Below are 16,885 nucleotides of genomic sequence, written 5' to 3' on the forward strand. Positions count from 1 at the left end.
TCACCGCCTGCCTCCCACTCGGCTCTCTGGTCCCGGCGGTAAGATGGCGGCTGCCGCGGAGTGCGATGTGGTAATGGCGGCGACCGAACCAGAGCTGCTCGACGACGAAGAAGCAAAAAGGTAATCGGATAGCAGGGTCAAGGAGGAGGCGAGCTGCAGCCCTCTGGCTCAGGGAAACCTGTCCCTGCCGTGATGCAGCCTGCAGATGTTGAGGCTATGCCCCGCCTTCTGCACCCCCCCCAATCTGAAATGAAGTCGGAATGGACCCCCTGAAGGGGCGCTCTCGGGGGTCAGCCTTCCCCTCCTGCTTCCGCCTGGCGGGGGAGCTAAGGCACGGCCAAGTTCTCCAGCGGAGAGGAAGGTCGTCCTTATGGTGGAGGCTGGGTCTCTGAGGGGGAGTCTCAGAGGTCTGTTGTCGGGTGGGGGAGGCGGCGCGGCGTAGATGACGACTTCCTTACATCCCCCGACCCCCGCCTTCTCTTGTTAACTTCTGTGCATTGTTGTCAACACTGTGTGTCTCTAAAGCCCTCGCTCTCCTTCTCACCCCCTCCGCCATGATTACACCCCAGCGATCAGCAGCTGGGTAAGAGGTGATTGTGTGTCTCCAGTATTGACCTGGTCGCTCCCTGGTTAACCCCAGAAATTAGAGAGGTTAGAGAAAGCAGGCAAAGTGAAGGACGCGTCTCATGCTCTACACGTCAGACTCCTCTTTGCCCTTCCTTCCTGTGTGAGATCCTTATTCCTCTCTGGGCCGTTCTTAAACAGCAAGGAGGAGGGCAGCTGCTGGAGCGCAGTTGGCTGTGCTGGGCAGCCGCAGAGGCTCGAGATTGCCAGTCCGAACTAGCCAAGGGAGTTGCTGAGTGAGTGGTTTTCGAGAACACTCTGGATTCTGGCACCAGCTAAAGCAGGTTATTGGAAGTGGGTTTGGGAACAGAGTTTGAGTAGGTTCTAATACTAAAGTCGAATTGATGAAAAGATTCTGGAAGTTTTAGTCCTTTTCTTTTTTCTTTTTATTTTTTGGTGGTGCTGGTGATTGAACCCAGGGTCTCATGCATGCCAGGGAAGTGCTCTAGCACTGAACCACATCCCTAGCCCCCGGAGTCTTTTCCTTACCAGCTGCTGGTTAATTTGATCCTGTTGTTTAGGATGGACTACGGTACCCTCAGTCTCCTCACATATTTTATATCCTGATACCAAGCCCCCTGTTATGTTTTCAGTCTGGATAATTTGAGGTGGTGATGTTGGTGGTGCAGGAGATCTGAAATCGGGATTCTGAGATTTTTTTTCTTTTTACTATCCCAAGTTAGGAACATAAGAGATACTCATTGAAGCACAGTGAAAATGTCATTAAGCATCAGCCAGTGACTTTAAGTTCCTGATCTGTTAAAAGCAAAGAGGTCTAACAAAGTATAGTAGATCCTTGAGAGATCTGAGAAAGCAGGATACCAAAGTTTAATCGTAGTTTTGAGCTTTCACATTGTTCCAGTATATACTTAGGCATCAGCAGCTCATATGTATCTTTGAGGAGTTGCAAAATGGGAAACAAAACTATTCCCAACACAGACAGAACTTTAATTAATTGTGAAGATGTAATGTACTTGTATTTGGAAAGAGTTGCTGGTTCTGAGTGCTATAAATAAGGACTTTAGCCAAATATCACTTAAGAAACTGTAAATCTTTGATGTAAGGAGTATCCTCAATTAAAGCTTCACTTCAGGGCCTTGTATCTAAAGCAAATCTTTTTCCTTTTAAAAAAATTACAGCCTTGGAGAATATTCTGTTATAAAATTAAGGTACATGAACTTGAAGATGTGTTAAGAAACATAAAACAGGTAATTCTGTAATGTTACCACATCATGTAAAACATAAGACATTTGGTAGCGATACATTGAAATAACAGAGGTTGTTGACTTATTTAACTGCCTTATTTCATGGAATTTAAAATATCATTGATTGTAAAATGCACAATTATTTTATCTACCACTAAGAGAATATAACTGTAAAGTAAGTAATGAGAAAAATGCAGTATCACTTCTGTGCACAAATCAAAAAGAAAATAAGTGAAATTTTATTAATATTTTTAACCAAAAACATGTTTATTTTTTAGTTGCCAAAACCCAAACTCTTCTTTTTAAAAAAATAATCATGATTAACTTAGAAAATTATATATATATATATATATATATATATATATATATATGATCTTCAAAGCATATTCCTTTAATAGGAAACTTAGTTTTATGTAATCTAAACATTAAAAGGTTAAGGAGACCTATTTTGTTGCCATTAAGAAACAAAATAGAATCTGGCATAAGTCAAGAAAACCCAGTCATGCTTCAGGTCCTTCTCCAGGAACCAGCATTGTTGTGTTATTTCCATTTAGCAAAATCTGATTTACTTTTCCTTCTTCTGCTGTGATCTCAAACGCAGTGATATCTTCCAGCACCAGTTTCTGCTAAGAAAGCTCAGACATTCTTAGAAGGGTAAACATTATTAAGACCTGTTAGTATTAAAAAAAAAAAAAAAAAGCCTTGTTTATGTATGATTTAAGCATTCTAAAATTAGAGTAAAGATTTAGACGTTTTTTGGGGAGGTGGTTTTACATTTTCCATATTCCTGGAATCCTGTGTAGCCATACTAGAGTACAAGGAGAGGGACATCCCTTACAAATGCCTTTTTACTGTCTGGCTTGGCTAGAGTTACTTGGCCATGTTCTTGTCTCTCTTGTTACAGTCCTACTGGTTCACTTAGGGACATAACAGTTGATTTTGTGAGGACCAGCAAGGGGTACTTTCTTCCTTACATTTTGGCTCCAGTGCATCTTTCTCCTGCTGCTAAATTGTCATATTCCCACAGGGGGCAAGATGAGAGGAGATTTTAAGATACTGTTCCTCATGATTCCAGCATTTTAAGTGACTACATATTTATTTCCTTAGCTTTAGTGTCTCAACAGAGAAAAGGATTTCAGTGTTTTTTGTTGTTGTTTGGTTGGTTTTTCTTTCTTTTTTTTTTGCTTGTCACTCTGATAAAGTTCACTTTCCTCCATGGCAGTCAAGAGGTTAAAGTAAAAAACATAGTAGTTAGCACTACTACCAAAGATCGGGGTTCTTTTTATATATATATATATATATATATTAGGAGAAGAAAAGTTTATTTGAGGGCTCACAGTTTTAGAGGTCTCAATCCATAGAGAGCAAGCTTCATTCCTCATGGCTTAAGGTAAGGCAGGGCATCATGGTGGATGAGTATGGAACCAGCTCACATGATGAGCAGGAAGCAGAATGGGGGGTGGTTGTATGCATCAATATTGTTTCTCTTTGCCCACCAGAACATAGTTTTTTAGGGTGAAATTGAAAAGGTTTTACATTTGAACTAATGTAAAGCCTTAGAATTTCCTGGGAAGTTGCTGAACCATTTTATCTAATACCTGCCTTAAGTTAAGGCTCTCCAGTCAACTCCTAGGCTTGGAAGCAGCTTGATCTCTGTAGGTTGTCTTTACTGTGGTTCGTTGAAGGATTTCAAACTGTTCATCCAAGAGAAAACACTTCTGTGTTTGTCTTGATGTGACTGGACAGTGAATTCTAAACAAGGGAGCTGTAGACTTAAGCGCCAGGACCTGTTTCCTTCAGATGATATTCTTAACTTCTCTGTTTTCCTGATGGACTCAGGCAAGAGCAACTCTTACTAGGTTCTTTCTTCATATTGAGGTATTGTAAACCCTTTGTGGATTAGGAATGTACCTTTTATTTCTTTATTCATACTGTTGTTGGTGGGAAGAACTGAACTCTGAATCTATATCTCACGTATTGCTGCTGTTGCTATGTTTTACTGCAATTTCTTAGAGCATTTTGGAGTTTGTGGCCTTTGTAACTGGAGAGCTTCTGGGAATGCATCTCCCTTTTCTTTCTTACCCTGTTTGACATTCTCAGGAATTTGTTTCCCTAACCTTCTCTTGAAGTTCCAGGGCAGGCAGCAATTTAAACTGGAACAATTTAAGCTGATACGTTAAGGAATTTTCTCATTCTGACATTTCAGTAAGCTCATAAGCAGAATAGGATTTATCTTCGACCTGGAACCTAAACCAGTGAGAAACACTTCATTTTCATTTTGGTACACTAAGTGTGGATCAGAGATGAAGAGATGGGAGAAATGAGTCATGGTTAAAGAAGGGATAAACCTAGGAATACAGAATCCTGGACACAGCAAATTAATTGAACCCTGATACTACCAAGTGGCAAAATTATTAAATAATCATAACTGGAGCAACGGTACACTACATAAGGTCTCTTTTTCTTATTGCTGAAGTTCATGTTCTCATATTAACCAATGTCAAGAAAAGTGAGCAATTAACAAGAAAATGTTGGGTCAAGTGAATGGCAGTTGCTGTAGTGCCAAGTATATTCCCAACTGAACATAATTCTGATTGGCTTAAAGCCCAGCCTTACTGTACATTCCAGCCAATTGGGGATTAGTTTAGTCATTGAAGCTAGTGTTTTCAAAGTTTTTAAAAAGCTGAGTACTGGGCACTTGACTTTACTTTCTTGCTCTAGGACTTTAGAAGACTGGAGGACAATGGTCAGCGACTATCTAGGTGCCTTTTGGCCTGATGCAAAGTCCCTCTGAGAGTCCACTAATGTTTGCTCCCCTTTCTCCAGTGCTGTGATGTGGAAGTTACTTAGAGGTCGTTCCAGGTATTTTTTTAAATTGTGTAAATTTCATTAGTAAGAGCAGGATTCAAAGTGCGGTTATTCCAGTAGGCCATTCGTTTTTATTAGAGTGACAATTTTTTTCTTTCCTCAACGGATAAAAATGGCAGTTCCTATATTTTATTCCATAATTGGCAGGAGGATGAATGGTTGAGGCTTTTGAGAATGGTAAAGTGAGGAGGAATATATGACTTTCCTGGTCCTACTCTGAGACCTGATATTCTGTTGGCAGGTGACTTTCAGTTTATTGGGGTGGGTGACAGATTATCATATAAGCAGTTAGTCTTCTGCTCGGATTCTAGTATTACTTTTATGGGGAAAGTGAAGGGGCGAGCAGGACTCTCTGTTTTGGTGTTTTGAGTGTTCCTTCTTGGTCAGTTTGCTCTTTTAATCACCTGTTGAACTAAGGACCAAAGAGAACTTTGAGAAGTAGAATACCAGTGAATAGTCCAGACTTTCCTTCTGGTTGCTATCTCTCTACCCCCTTCCCTCCAAAAAAATCAGGAAACAGACTGTTTTCATTTCTTGTATGTGTTTTTTTGTTTAGTTTGTTTGTTTTTAACTTTTTTACTTCAAAATAAAAAGAGTGGGGAATGAAGCTCAGCGTTAGAGCATCCCTGGGTTCAATCTCTAGTACTGAGGGGAAAAAAAAAACCTAGTGTAAGTTTAAAACTCACAAATGAGGTACCAATTTCTGTGTGAATATCCTTCTGCCTGCAGTGATGGAATTTCTGACAGGATTGGTTTGGATGGTTGCTTCTTTGAATAAGACATAGCTCCCTTAGGCTACCTGGTGTCCTTCCCTGCTTGAGCAGTAGAGAGTGCTCCTGCCTTACATAGACTAATCTGTGACTCTTCTTCAAGAGTCTAGGGCCCTTTCTGGCTTTGTTCCTTCCTGTTGAGGCTTCTCCCTGAATGTCCGGAGAACAATTTAAACTGATAGGTTAAGGAATTTTTTTCATATTTGTCTTCTGCTTTCTCTCTTTTGTGCTTTAAAGTGAAAACAAAAGCTGTCCCAAAGGAAATTGGGTAAAGAAAGTTGGATAGCAACTGATTTTACTAACAGGTAGAAGCTGTATAGAGCCCAACCTCTGTTTTCTCTGAACAGTTAAGAAAAATCCAACATATAGTACTCTGCAAGTTTTCCAATATTTGTGAAATTATAAAATTACATAGCTTCCATTTATATGAAATTTCACATTTAGGTTAGAATGTTTTAAAAAGAGAAAGAAAGAAGTGGAATAGCTTGCTTTTGGTAAGATAGAATAAAAGTTAGGCTCCTGGGCTCCTTGTACTTACTTTATTATCTCATGAAGGTCATAGAGAGTACAACGTGAAACAGGCCCTGTGACATGCCTTTGGGGACAAGAGGTCCCCTGTGGGAAGAAGGAAAGAATTTCTACCCTTGAGACTGGCTAAGATCCCATAAATTCTGAAAGGCGGAGGGCATTTCTAGATCAATGGGCATCTAGTGATTTTGACTGAATAAAAGTAATGGGACTCAACAGTTATAGAGTAGGTTGACATTTTGGAAATAATAAATACAATAGGAATGTCTAAAGAATATTTGACTCATTGACAGTATTATTGTTAATAGCCTGAAGGGAAAAAAAGGAAAGATATTTTTTTCTAAGGTTCTTCCTATCAGTAAAATATTTTCCAAAATCAGAAGCCCCTGAACACTCCTCTACTCTAAACAAAAGAAAACTTTTTAATTTTAACAAAAATGGATTTCTCTTTCACTCCAGGAATACTAGACTATGTGAGAAAAATGAAAAAACTGAAACAAACCAAATTCTAACTTATTCAAGCTGCTGTAACGTTTTGATTTAAATCATTATTAATGCTATTGAAATAGCTTAACTTTATTTAAAAATATTGTTCTAGCCAAATAATGTTGTGTGTATATATATGTGTGTTGTGTATGTATATGTACACACACATGTACACACACACACACACACACATATATATAGTTGTACAAAAATGTAATTAAGTTGGGCACAGTGGTGCTTGCCTGCAATTCCAGGACTTGGGAGGCCAAAGCAGGAGGATCAGAAGTCAGAAGTTCAAGGCCAGCCTGGACAATGCAGGGAGACCCTATCTCAAGAAGAAGAAAGAAAAAAGAAAAAAAAAATTAGCATTTCCTAGCTTACAAATGTTGCAGACTAATGAAATCATGCTAGTCTTTATTTTTAGTGCAATAAAATGGAATTAATCTTTTTTCTCCCTTCTACCCTCTCCTTCTGGAATAAATCTTTTTTTTTTCTTTTAATACCTTTTTTTTTAAAGATATTGTTTATTCATTTTTTAAACCTCTATTTCACTTATTTATTTATTTTAATATTTATTTTTTAGTTTTCGGTGGACATAACATCTTTATTTTTTATTTTTATGTGGTGCTGAGGATCAAACCCAGCGCCCTGCACATGCCAGGTGAGAGCGTGCTACCGCTGGAGTCACATCCTCAGCCCTCAGGCATGAGGCAAGCACTCTACCTCTGAGCCACAACCCCCAGCCCCTCTTTTAAATACCTTTATTTAGTGTTAGTTTTTTTTTTTAAATGTGGTGCTGGGGATTGAACCCAGTGCCTCATGCATGCTAGGTAAACGCTCTACCACTGAGCCACAACCCCAGCCCATGGAATAAATCTTAAAAATGATACTGTACAACTGATGTAGAGATTCATCCCTTTTTAAATAGTATATAGATATGTGATGTGTCAAGTAAATCCAGAGAGAACCCAGCCATGTTAATGACATTTTAAAACTACCTCCCAGTGAATCTGGTATTAGCAGAGGTTGATTAATTTTTTTGAATACCTCTTTAATTGCTAAAAAGTTAGATCAATTGGCCTAAGGCAGAGATCTTGCATGAGTGTTCAACATGGAAGTACTTTGAGAGAGAAATAGCAATTTTTATAGGACTTCTAATTTGGGGCGTTGCAGTGTCTATGATGGTATTTTAATGTGTTTTTAATTTAGCTGAGCTGTAAATGTGCAAAGTTGGCTAGTGATCATAAGCCCAAGTTGTCTGATTTGATCACATGATCCTGAGCCCTGCTAAGACCTGTGTGATACCAAATGATTCCCTTGGCAGTATTGTCGAAGTAATTAGAGTCAGCAGTGAATGAATGCTAAATCAGGAGAGAATGCTTATATGATGTACAGACTTTAATAAACATGTAATATAGAAGAGTGGATTTTCAAAGCTGCAGTTTTCTGAGTTGTGAGGTTGTTTCTGAAAAATAAAGATATACATTTTAAAATAGCAAAGCAAGCTGGTCACAGTGGCACATGCCTGTCATCTGAGTGACTTGAGGAGGCTGAGGCAGGAGGAGCACAAGTTTGAGGTCAGACTCAGCAACTTAGTGAGAACTTAAGCAACTTAGCAAGACCTGTCTCAAAAAATAAGAATGGCTGCGAATGTAGCTCAGTGGTAAAGTGCCCCCTGGGTTTAATCCCCAGTACAAAAAATAAAATAGCAAGGCAGACCAAGCGTGGAATATATTCTTACCTATATCTGTCAGAGGGAAGGCCAGGCTCTTCAGAGTTGATCTTGTTGCAGGCAACCCTCCCATCATGCATGCACACAAGACAGATTTTGGGAGAGGGAGAGTACTGGGGATTGAACCCAGGGGCATTTAACCACTGAGTCATATCCTCAGCACCCCCACCTTTTTTTTGAGACAGGGTCTTGCTAAGTTGCTGAGACTGGTTTCCAACTTGTGATTCTTCTGCTTTAGCCTCCCGAGCTGCTGGGATTGCAGGTGTGCATCACCATGCCTGGCAAGGACAGATTATTTTGAAAACCTTTCAGTAGTTGTTTTCACAGAATTTGTTGCAGGTAATTAAAGTAGTAGAGATATAATCATTCCCAGCATTTTTGGTGCATCAGAGCTGTAGTAGTTACTCTGCTTAGAGTAGACTCAAGGATGGGTCGGGGACTGAATAAATCAGTTTTAATCTAAAAATCTTGATACTAACAGGATTTCTGGGAAAAATGGGTCTCCAAAGAAATGATAAATGTCTGTGGTGGTGGATATGCTAATCACCCTTATTTGATCATTACACACCATGTACGTGTATTGAAAATGCCACAAGTAGTACCCCATAAATAAATACGTACTTTGCTTCCTCCTCTCCTTACCCCACAGTGCTAGGGATCAAACCTGGGGCCTCGTGCATGCTAGGCAAGCATTGAAGTATACTCCAGCCCCTGTACAATTATTATGTGTTAATTACAAATTTAAAAATATATTTAAAAAACAGAACAGGGGCTGGGGATATAGTTCAGTAGCAGAGTACTTGCCTAGGCTGCACAAGGCCCTCTGTTAATCACCAGTGCTGCAAAAACAATTAAAAAAAATAAACAGAAAAAAACCCCAAAAAAACCAACCAGTAATGCAGGAGTTAGGAAACCTATGCAGCTACCTTAGGTACCTCACTAGTGCTGCCTGCCTCTGTCGGAGGAGGACAGGTAAAATTATTGCCATAACCACCTCAAAAGGCCTTTTGAAAGTCTCCATTGGAAACACTTGAAATTTAAAAAGCACAACAGATAATATTGTAGTTGTTAATAGCACCATCAGGACAGTTATGGCCAAGTCTGTATTTTGCTGTGGTATTATATTTTGAGGGTTAGTCTGACTTTTTGTAGCCGCGGATAATAATAATATATAGCTGAATTTAGTCCTTTGAAAAATCTTTTTAGTTAGTACAGGTGAACTCAGTTAACCCTAATCTTTCCTTTCTCAGTACTAACATGTTTCAGTAGGAACATGTTATAACCTCACTTTGTTATCAAATGAACTGACCCTGGCAATAAGTGGAGTGAGATGCCACCACCAGGTTGCCCTCACTTCCATTGTTAACTAGCTCTTTTCCTTCTTTTCCAGTCCCACGCCTTTGACACCTCAGCCTTCAGTCACTTTGCTGTAAGGGCAGCTTGAACAAGCTTCAGCCCTTTCTCAGACTCCCAGGGCAGGACTTGAATGGATTTGACCCTGGAATTGTTCCTGATGCAGCCTGGTTCAGTTCTTGCTGCTGCCATGCTGGATTCCAAAGATCCACTCTTTCCTCGGCTGGTCTCTCAGGGTTAGGCCCCTTGGTTAAAGCTTGTTGTGTATTTGGTGGGGAGGTTCAAAATGAAGGAGGGACTCTACTTTGGGCATTGGACCTGGAGGCAAAAAATAAGCGTTCAGTCTAAAAGTACTAAGTGCCCATTGTTTGGGCAGCTGTTAATCAGCCACGTTTCTATGAAAATAAGTCCTTTTCATGAGGCAGTTGTGTGGGAATAGCTAATTCTGGCCTGCTGCTGTGCAATGTGAGGTTAAAAACATGGTAACTTGTCACAACACAATTCTTCTTGTTCTTTTTGCTGTGGGCTGACTCTACATTACTTGCTTTGTTTGCTCTAGAATGGAATCTACTCACCATTTACTAAAATGAAATGCATTTCTTGGGGGAGGCAAAATCCAGTTCACTAGGTCTTGCATCTTAAAGAGAAAGGAACACTTCTCCCTCTATGACCAATGTTAGGAATGTCAGCTTACTTAAATCCAAATTTAAGTTCTGGGTTTGGATTTTATATGTAGGAGCTATTTTATGTCTTAATTTAAAGAAATTTGTTTTTATTGTTCATGCTTTATTTTGAGTAGTACAGATTAATTTTTAAAGTATTTATCAATAAGACGAAGTAAACTTTAGAAAGCTTAACACAGTACAAAGTGCACAAACTTTAGAATGTGACAAATGAGGGTCATATCCTGACCTTGGGCAAATTATTTAGCCTCCAAACCTTAATTTCTTCTGAAAAACGAAACTCACCTGACTAGTTGTTTATAATTTCCATACAAATCATTATTTGCATTTTTACTGGAAGCCAGTACTGCACTTGCCTCCACGAGAGAACTTTTCAGAAAAAAATTTCCACAAGCTCTAAATCTTACTTAATTTGTGACTTAACAAGCTTTATACTGCTGATACAATGTCTGCTTCCATGCCTAGGTGCCTTTGGGTTTTCCTCAAGGATTTTTATGTTCTTAGCCACTATCTAGATCTTCTTAGATACACCTTAGGTCAGTGTCTGCTTTGGAATATACTATTCCATTTCTTCACAGTGATTTCACTCAACTTCTGAAATCCAGTTTGGGGAGGCCTTTCAAATCTCTTGACTGCTTGTAGTTTTTATAATACTTTTCTAAGTTAGATTTATAGGAACTTGTACAGCATGTAGAAAGATTTCGGGTGTTGCTTTAAGTCTTTCAATTGTAGGGAGTGTCCTTCAGGACTTTTAATAACCCATGGCTTTTTTAATAGCATTGTGACAATTGATATAATCAGATTACTCAACAAATTTATATCACATTTCAAATCTATCAGCAATTGTAAGTTACACCCTTTTTCTTTCTTTTTCTCCTTTCTTCTAGCAGCCTTTTTGTGTTAGTAGGACTTACCAGGACAGTGATGGAGAAGAATGGAAAGGGAGATTTGCCTGAATAAAAAGAGTGTGGCTTTGCCAATTTGTAATTTAAAATACATAAGCAAATAAATCACAAATCTTTCCAATACCTGTGTCCATAGAATCAAGCTGTAATCTCTATATAATCATTACTGTTAAAAACATTGGTTATTGTCGCCACTCCACGCAACCCTGAACTTTAGTCCTTTTTCGCATGTAAAGACGATGGGAAGATTCATCCTTATAACAAAGTGTTCAGATATTTAATTATGTTGCATTAGTCATTTCAGCAAAGAATTATCTTTGTCACTGAAGTTGGGCAGTAGAATAATTTTGAGTATCTTTGATAGAGGTTACTAGTTTGTTGCTCTTTTAAAGTACTTGTTTGTCATGTCTGATTTGTACCTAGTTATTGGATGGATGACAAAAGGGAGGAGTAAATACCCACATAGATGTACATGATGGGCAAAGGGAACATCAATAGATGAGTACTCCTTATAGCCTGGTACTGGCAACCTATACCTTACATGTCCCGGTCATCCAAGTTCTAAGTCTCTTGCTGTCATTCAACTCTGTCCCATCTTAAACACCAGTATGCTATGCTTTTAACTCTTTTGCTTTTCCTCTGCTCGTCCTTCCAGGGACAAATGCATGAGCCACTTTTCAGGAGACTAAATCATTAAAACTCTTAAGGGATGTGGCCCATTTCACAGTCAGTTGACCATTGAAATTACCCATAATTGTTTTTTCTGGAATTTTGCAAAAGAGCAAGCTGTTGTGATAACCCTGGAAAAGAAATGAATCTAAAAATTCAGTTGTTGACTGGGGGTGTAGCTCAGTAGAAGAGTGTGCAAGAACCTGAGTTTGAGTCCCAGCACCACATTTTTTTTTTAAACTCTCTCTCTCTTTATTTATTTATTTTAGTTTTTTTTTTTCCGGCAGACACAACATCTTTGTTTGTATGTGGTGCTGAGGATCGAACCTGGGCCGCACGCATGCCAGGCGGACGTGCTACCGCTTGAGCCACATCCCCAGCCCCCAGCACCACATTTTTGTAAAACATTTCAGTTGCTGGGAGGGAATGTCTAAATCTGCCTGCCCCGTGAGAGAATGATAATAGGCTGGAACAGTGAAAAGTTAAGGCAGGCAACGTGAAAGGAGTTTTCTTAATTTAGTTTGAATGTCTCTACATGACAGAAAATAGCATTTGAAGAACTTAGATTCTTTTATTAGCACCTTCTTCTTTTGGTCCATCATCCTATTGAACAAATTTATAAACTTCCAACTGAATGTGCCAGGGGCTGTAGACCAAAGATTGCTCCTATGAGATAAACAGATCATTCCTGAGGTGTAATAATGTAATTGTCTCTCCTTTTCAGGGAAGCAGAATGCTTCAAGGAACAAGGAAATGCATACTATGCCAAGAAAGATTACAATGAAGCTTATAACTATTATACAAAAGCCATAGGTAAGAAGGATCTGGTAGCTATTCTAGAAAGTATTAACTTGCCAAATACTCTTCTCAGTAGCTTCTCCTTATGAAGTAACTGTTTGCTTAGTGGGCTGATATCTGTTACTGTGTGAACTCCTTCAGGCTTAATGATCTCCTGATGGATAACATTTTTAAACTGAAGGTGAGTAGTTCTTTCTTTGGCAAATTAAAGTTTGCTAAATCCTGAAATTCTGAATGCTATAGCAAAAAGATAGCCACCCAAATGCAACAAATCATTGCCCATTCACTTACTATCTGAAAAAATGGCCTTTGTGGATTATCTTATCTCCATACTTAATTTGCCAGCATATTTTTTTTTAATTTTTATTAGTTATTGATGAACCTTTATTTGTTTATATGTGGTGCTGAGAATTGAACCCAGTGCCTCATACATGCTAGGCAAGCACTCTATCACTGAACCACACCCCAGCCCCAATTTGCCTGCATATTTTAATCCCATGTTGGCATTTTCTTTCTTTCTTTCTTTGGTTTTTTTTTTTTTTTTTTTTTTTAATATTTATTTTTTAGTTGTAGATGGACACAACACCTTCACTTCATTCATTTATCTTTATGTGATGCTGAGGATCAAACCCAGGGCCTCGCATGTGCTAGGCGAGCACTCCACTGCTGAGCCACAACCCCAGCCCCCATGTTGGCATTTTCCTCATCTTACTTGCTCATGTGCTCCCCATCTCAATTCAGAAAAATCAAATTCATTTTAATACCTCATTGATATTGTTTGCTAGGCGATGAGCTCCGCCAGTGCACTTTAAGACCATAATTTAGCTGGCATGGGTGGTGTATACTTGGAACCCCCAGCAACTCTGGATGCAGATTCAGGAGGATCATGGGTTCAAGGCCAGCCTCAGCAACTTAGTAAGACTCCATCTCAAAAAAAAAAAAAAAAGGACCGGGAATGTGGTTCAGTAGTAGAGTGCCCTGGGTTCAGTCCCCAGTACTGCAAAAAAAAAAGAAAAATCATAACTTGTTTTCTTCTTCTTAGTCTTTTTTTTTTTTTGGTTGGATTGGTTTGGTTTCTCTTTTGTTGTTACCAGGGATGGAACCTAGGGGCGCTTAACCATTGAGCCACATCCCCAGCCCTTTTTTTATATTTTATTTAGAGACAGGGTTTCGCTGTTAGGGCCTCTCTAAGTTGATGAGGCTGGCTTTGAACTCAGATCCTCCTGTCTCAGCCTCCCTAGCTGCTAGGATTACAGGTGTACAGCATTGCGCCTGGCCTTTGATTTGGTTTTGATGCTGGGGATTAAACCTAGGGCCTCTCTGATGCTAAACATGTGTTCTATTCTGACCTATCTATACTGCCAGTCTCTAAAGTTGTATCTTGTTTTCTTTTAAAATTGGTTGCTGCTGTCCATTTGCACAGATAGTTAAAAATTTAGCTGTGGCCTTTTAGAGTTTGTCAACATTCTGTCTGTGTGTGTGTATGCGTGAGCGTGCGAGCGTGTGCTGGAGATAGAACCCAGAGTCTCATTCACAAATGCTGGGCTAACACTGTGCTACTGAGCTATATCCCCAGTCCCCTTCAGCATTCTTATAGTTTGATTCTTGACATAGTTCTGAGAGAGATGCCCCTAAGTTTTCAAATCAGTGACCTGTATTGAACTTTTTGTGTTCTTTTACCTTTCCTATAGATATGTGTCCTAAAAATGCTAGCTATTATGGTAATCGAGCAGCCACGTTGATGATGCTTGGAAGGTTCCGGGAAGCTCTTGGAGATGCACAACAGTCAGTGAGGTTGGATGACAGTTTTGTCCGGGTATGTAATGTGGCTCTAGGGGGAAGGTTGAGTAGCTACAGTTGAGGATTTCTCTTTCTTGACACTGTTGTCATTTGGGATTAGATAATTTTTTGTTGTGAGGACTACCTTGTGCATCTCTGGCTTTTAACTACTAAGTATCAATAGCACTCCCTCTCCTCAGTTGTTAATCTAGGCAATCTACCTCAGGGGATATTCTAACAGCCATGAATATCCCCTGAGGCACATTGCCTAGATTAACAACCATTGCTCTATTGTTTTTATCCTTTGTTGGTTTTGTGTGGGTGGTATTGCTGTTGGTTTCTTTTTGTCTAGCTAATCAAGCTCCTTTCCTTCCTTCTTTGTGTATCTTCTTATAGGGTCATCTACGAGAAGGCAAGTGCCACCTCTCCCTAGGGAATGCCATGGCAGCATGTCGTAGTTTCCAGAGAGCCCTAGAACTGGATCACAAAAATGCTCAGGCACAACAAGAGGTAAGAGTTGAATCTATTAGTATCAAACAACATGGTGTGATTGGAAGAAATAGTGACTTCTGCTCAGTCAGAACTGAGCAGCACAATTCACAATAGCTAAACTGGAACCAACCTAGATACCCTTCAATAGATGAATGGATAAAAAAAAAATGCGGCATATATACACAATGGAATATTTCTCAGCAATAAAAGAGAATAAAATCATGGCATTTGCAGGTAGAGTTAGAGAAGAGAATGATAAGTGAAGTTAGCCAATCCCAAAAAAACAAATGCCAAATGTTTTCTCTGGTATAAGGAGGCGGATTCATAGTGGGTTGGGGAGAAGGGAGCATAGGAGGAATAGACAAACTCTAGATAGGGCAGAGGGATGGGAGGGGAAGGGAGGGGGCATGGGTTTAGAAATGATGGTGGAATGTGATAGACATTATTATCCAAAGAACATATATGAAGACACGAATTGGTGTGAATATACTTTGTATACAACCAGAAATAGGAAAAGTTGTGCTGTATATGTGTAATAAGAATTGTAATGCATTTCACTGTCATATATAAATAAAAAATTTAAAAATAATTTAAAAAATAAAATAAAAGTCAGAACTGAGATCTAGTACTCCTTCTTCCATTAGCCACACTTGGATGATTTTAGTCTCTCTGATCCCCGGCTTTCTTATCTATAAAATGGGTTCTGAATATGATTTACATTTTTTAAAAGTCTAAAAATTGAAGGGTTTCTGAGATGCCTGAGAGAGAATAGATAGAAGCTTTAAGCAACTGATTTGAATGAGGTTAATTTTGTGTGTGTGTGTGGTGCTGGGGATTGAACCTGGGGCCTTGTGCATGCAATCACTCAAAAGTTTTATTTTTCTTTTGTTTTGTTTTTGGTACTGGGGATCTAATCCAGGAGCACTTTACCACTGAGCTCCATTCCCAGCCCTTTTTATTTTTTTAAAATTATTTATTTTTTTAAAAATATTTTTATTTTTTGGCATAGATGGACACAACACAATGCATTTTTTTAATTTTTATGTGGTGCTGAGGATCGAACCCCGGTCCCGCCCGTGCTAGGCGAGCACTCTACACTGAGCCACAATCCCAGCCCAACCCCTTTTTATTGTTTTAAATTGAGACAGGCTTTTGCTAAATTGCTGAGATTCTGGAACCTGAGATTCTCCTGTTTTAGCCTCCTGAGTTGCTAGGATTACAGGCATGCATCACTGTCCCCAGCTGAAGTTAAAGAGTTTGAGTGAGCCAGTTATGGTGGTGCATGCCTGTCATCTCAGCTACTCGGGAAACTAAGGCAGGACGATTGCAAGTCTGACACCAGCCTGGGCAAATTAGCAAGACCCTGTGTGAAAATAAAAATTTAAAAGGGCTGTAACTGAGTCATAGAACACTTGCCTAGCAAAAACAGGGTCCTGGGTTTAATCCTCAGTAACACACACACACACACACACACACACAAGAATTTGAGTAAATTCTGAATGGGGGAGGGATGTAGCTCAGTGATAGAACTCTGGCCTAGCACATTTGAGGCCTAGGACTGCCAAAAAAAGTAAGAACAACACTGCTTATTGTAGTGGTGCACACCTGTAATACCAGCAACTCAGGAGGCGGGAGGCAGGAGAAGAGCAAGTTTGAGGCCAGCCTCAGCAACTTAGTAAGAACCTGTCTCAAAATTAAAAGGGCTGGGGATGGAACTCAGTGTAAATCTGGGTTCAGTCTCCAGCACCAGAAGTTAAAAATGAATAAAACATGTTTTAGTTCCATCTCCGTGTTTATTCAGTTTACCCTTGGATACATTTCATTGGTAATCTAAATTTTCTGCTTAGTTCCTGGCAATACATTGCCTTTATTTTGTATATGTCAAAGCATGACTCTTGTATTCTTGCCTTAAAGTTTAAATTGAGATTTTTGTTTTGTTAAATTGTTTTTCTTTATTATTTATTTTTGGGCTTTTTTTTCAGTCTTAGAATCA

General features: G+C 39.3%; 1 protein-coding gene across 6 annotated transcripts in view; it reads left to right on the forward strand.

Annotated features, from left to right (window-relative positions):
* The window catches only part of Dnajc7 (DnaJ heat shock protein family (Hsp40) member C7), a 33,724-nt gene continuing 16,839 nt past the window's right edge, over positions 1–16,885 (forward strand). Inside the window, exons 1-5 of one of the 6 annotated variants that reach the window (XM_071603992.1) lie at positions 1–120; positions 9,604–9,642; positions 12,548–12,636; positions 14,313–14,437; positions 14,797–14,910. In XM_071603992.1, the coding sequence (XP_071460093.1) occupies positions 44–120; positions 9,604–9,642; positions 12,548–12,636; positions 14,313–14,437; positions 14,797–14,910 (444 nt within the window). In that variant the 5' untranslated portion in view covers positions 1–43. Of the gene's footprint in view, positions 121–769; positions 909–4,550; positions 4,692–9,603; positions 9,643–9,681; positions 9,803–12,547; positions 12,637–14,312; positions 14,438–14,796; positions 14,911–16,885 lie in introns of those variants that run through there. The other 5 variants (XM_071603993.1, XM_027947233.2, XM_071603995.1 and 2 more) reach the window with 5 other exon arrangements.

Source organism: Marmota flaviventris, chromosome 17 (genome assembly GCF_047511675.1).
Source record: "Marmota flaviventris isolate mMarFla1 chromosome 17, mMarFla1.hap1, whole genome shotgun sequence".
In the NCBI taxonomy this organism is placed as follows: domain Eukaryota; kingdom Metazoa; phylum Chordata; class Mammalia; order Rodentia; family Sciuridae; genus Marmota; species Marmota flaviventris.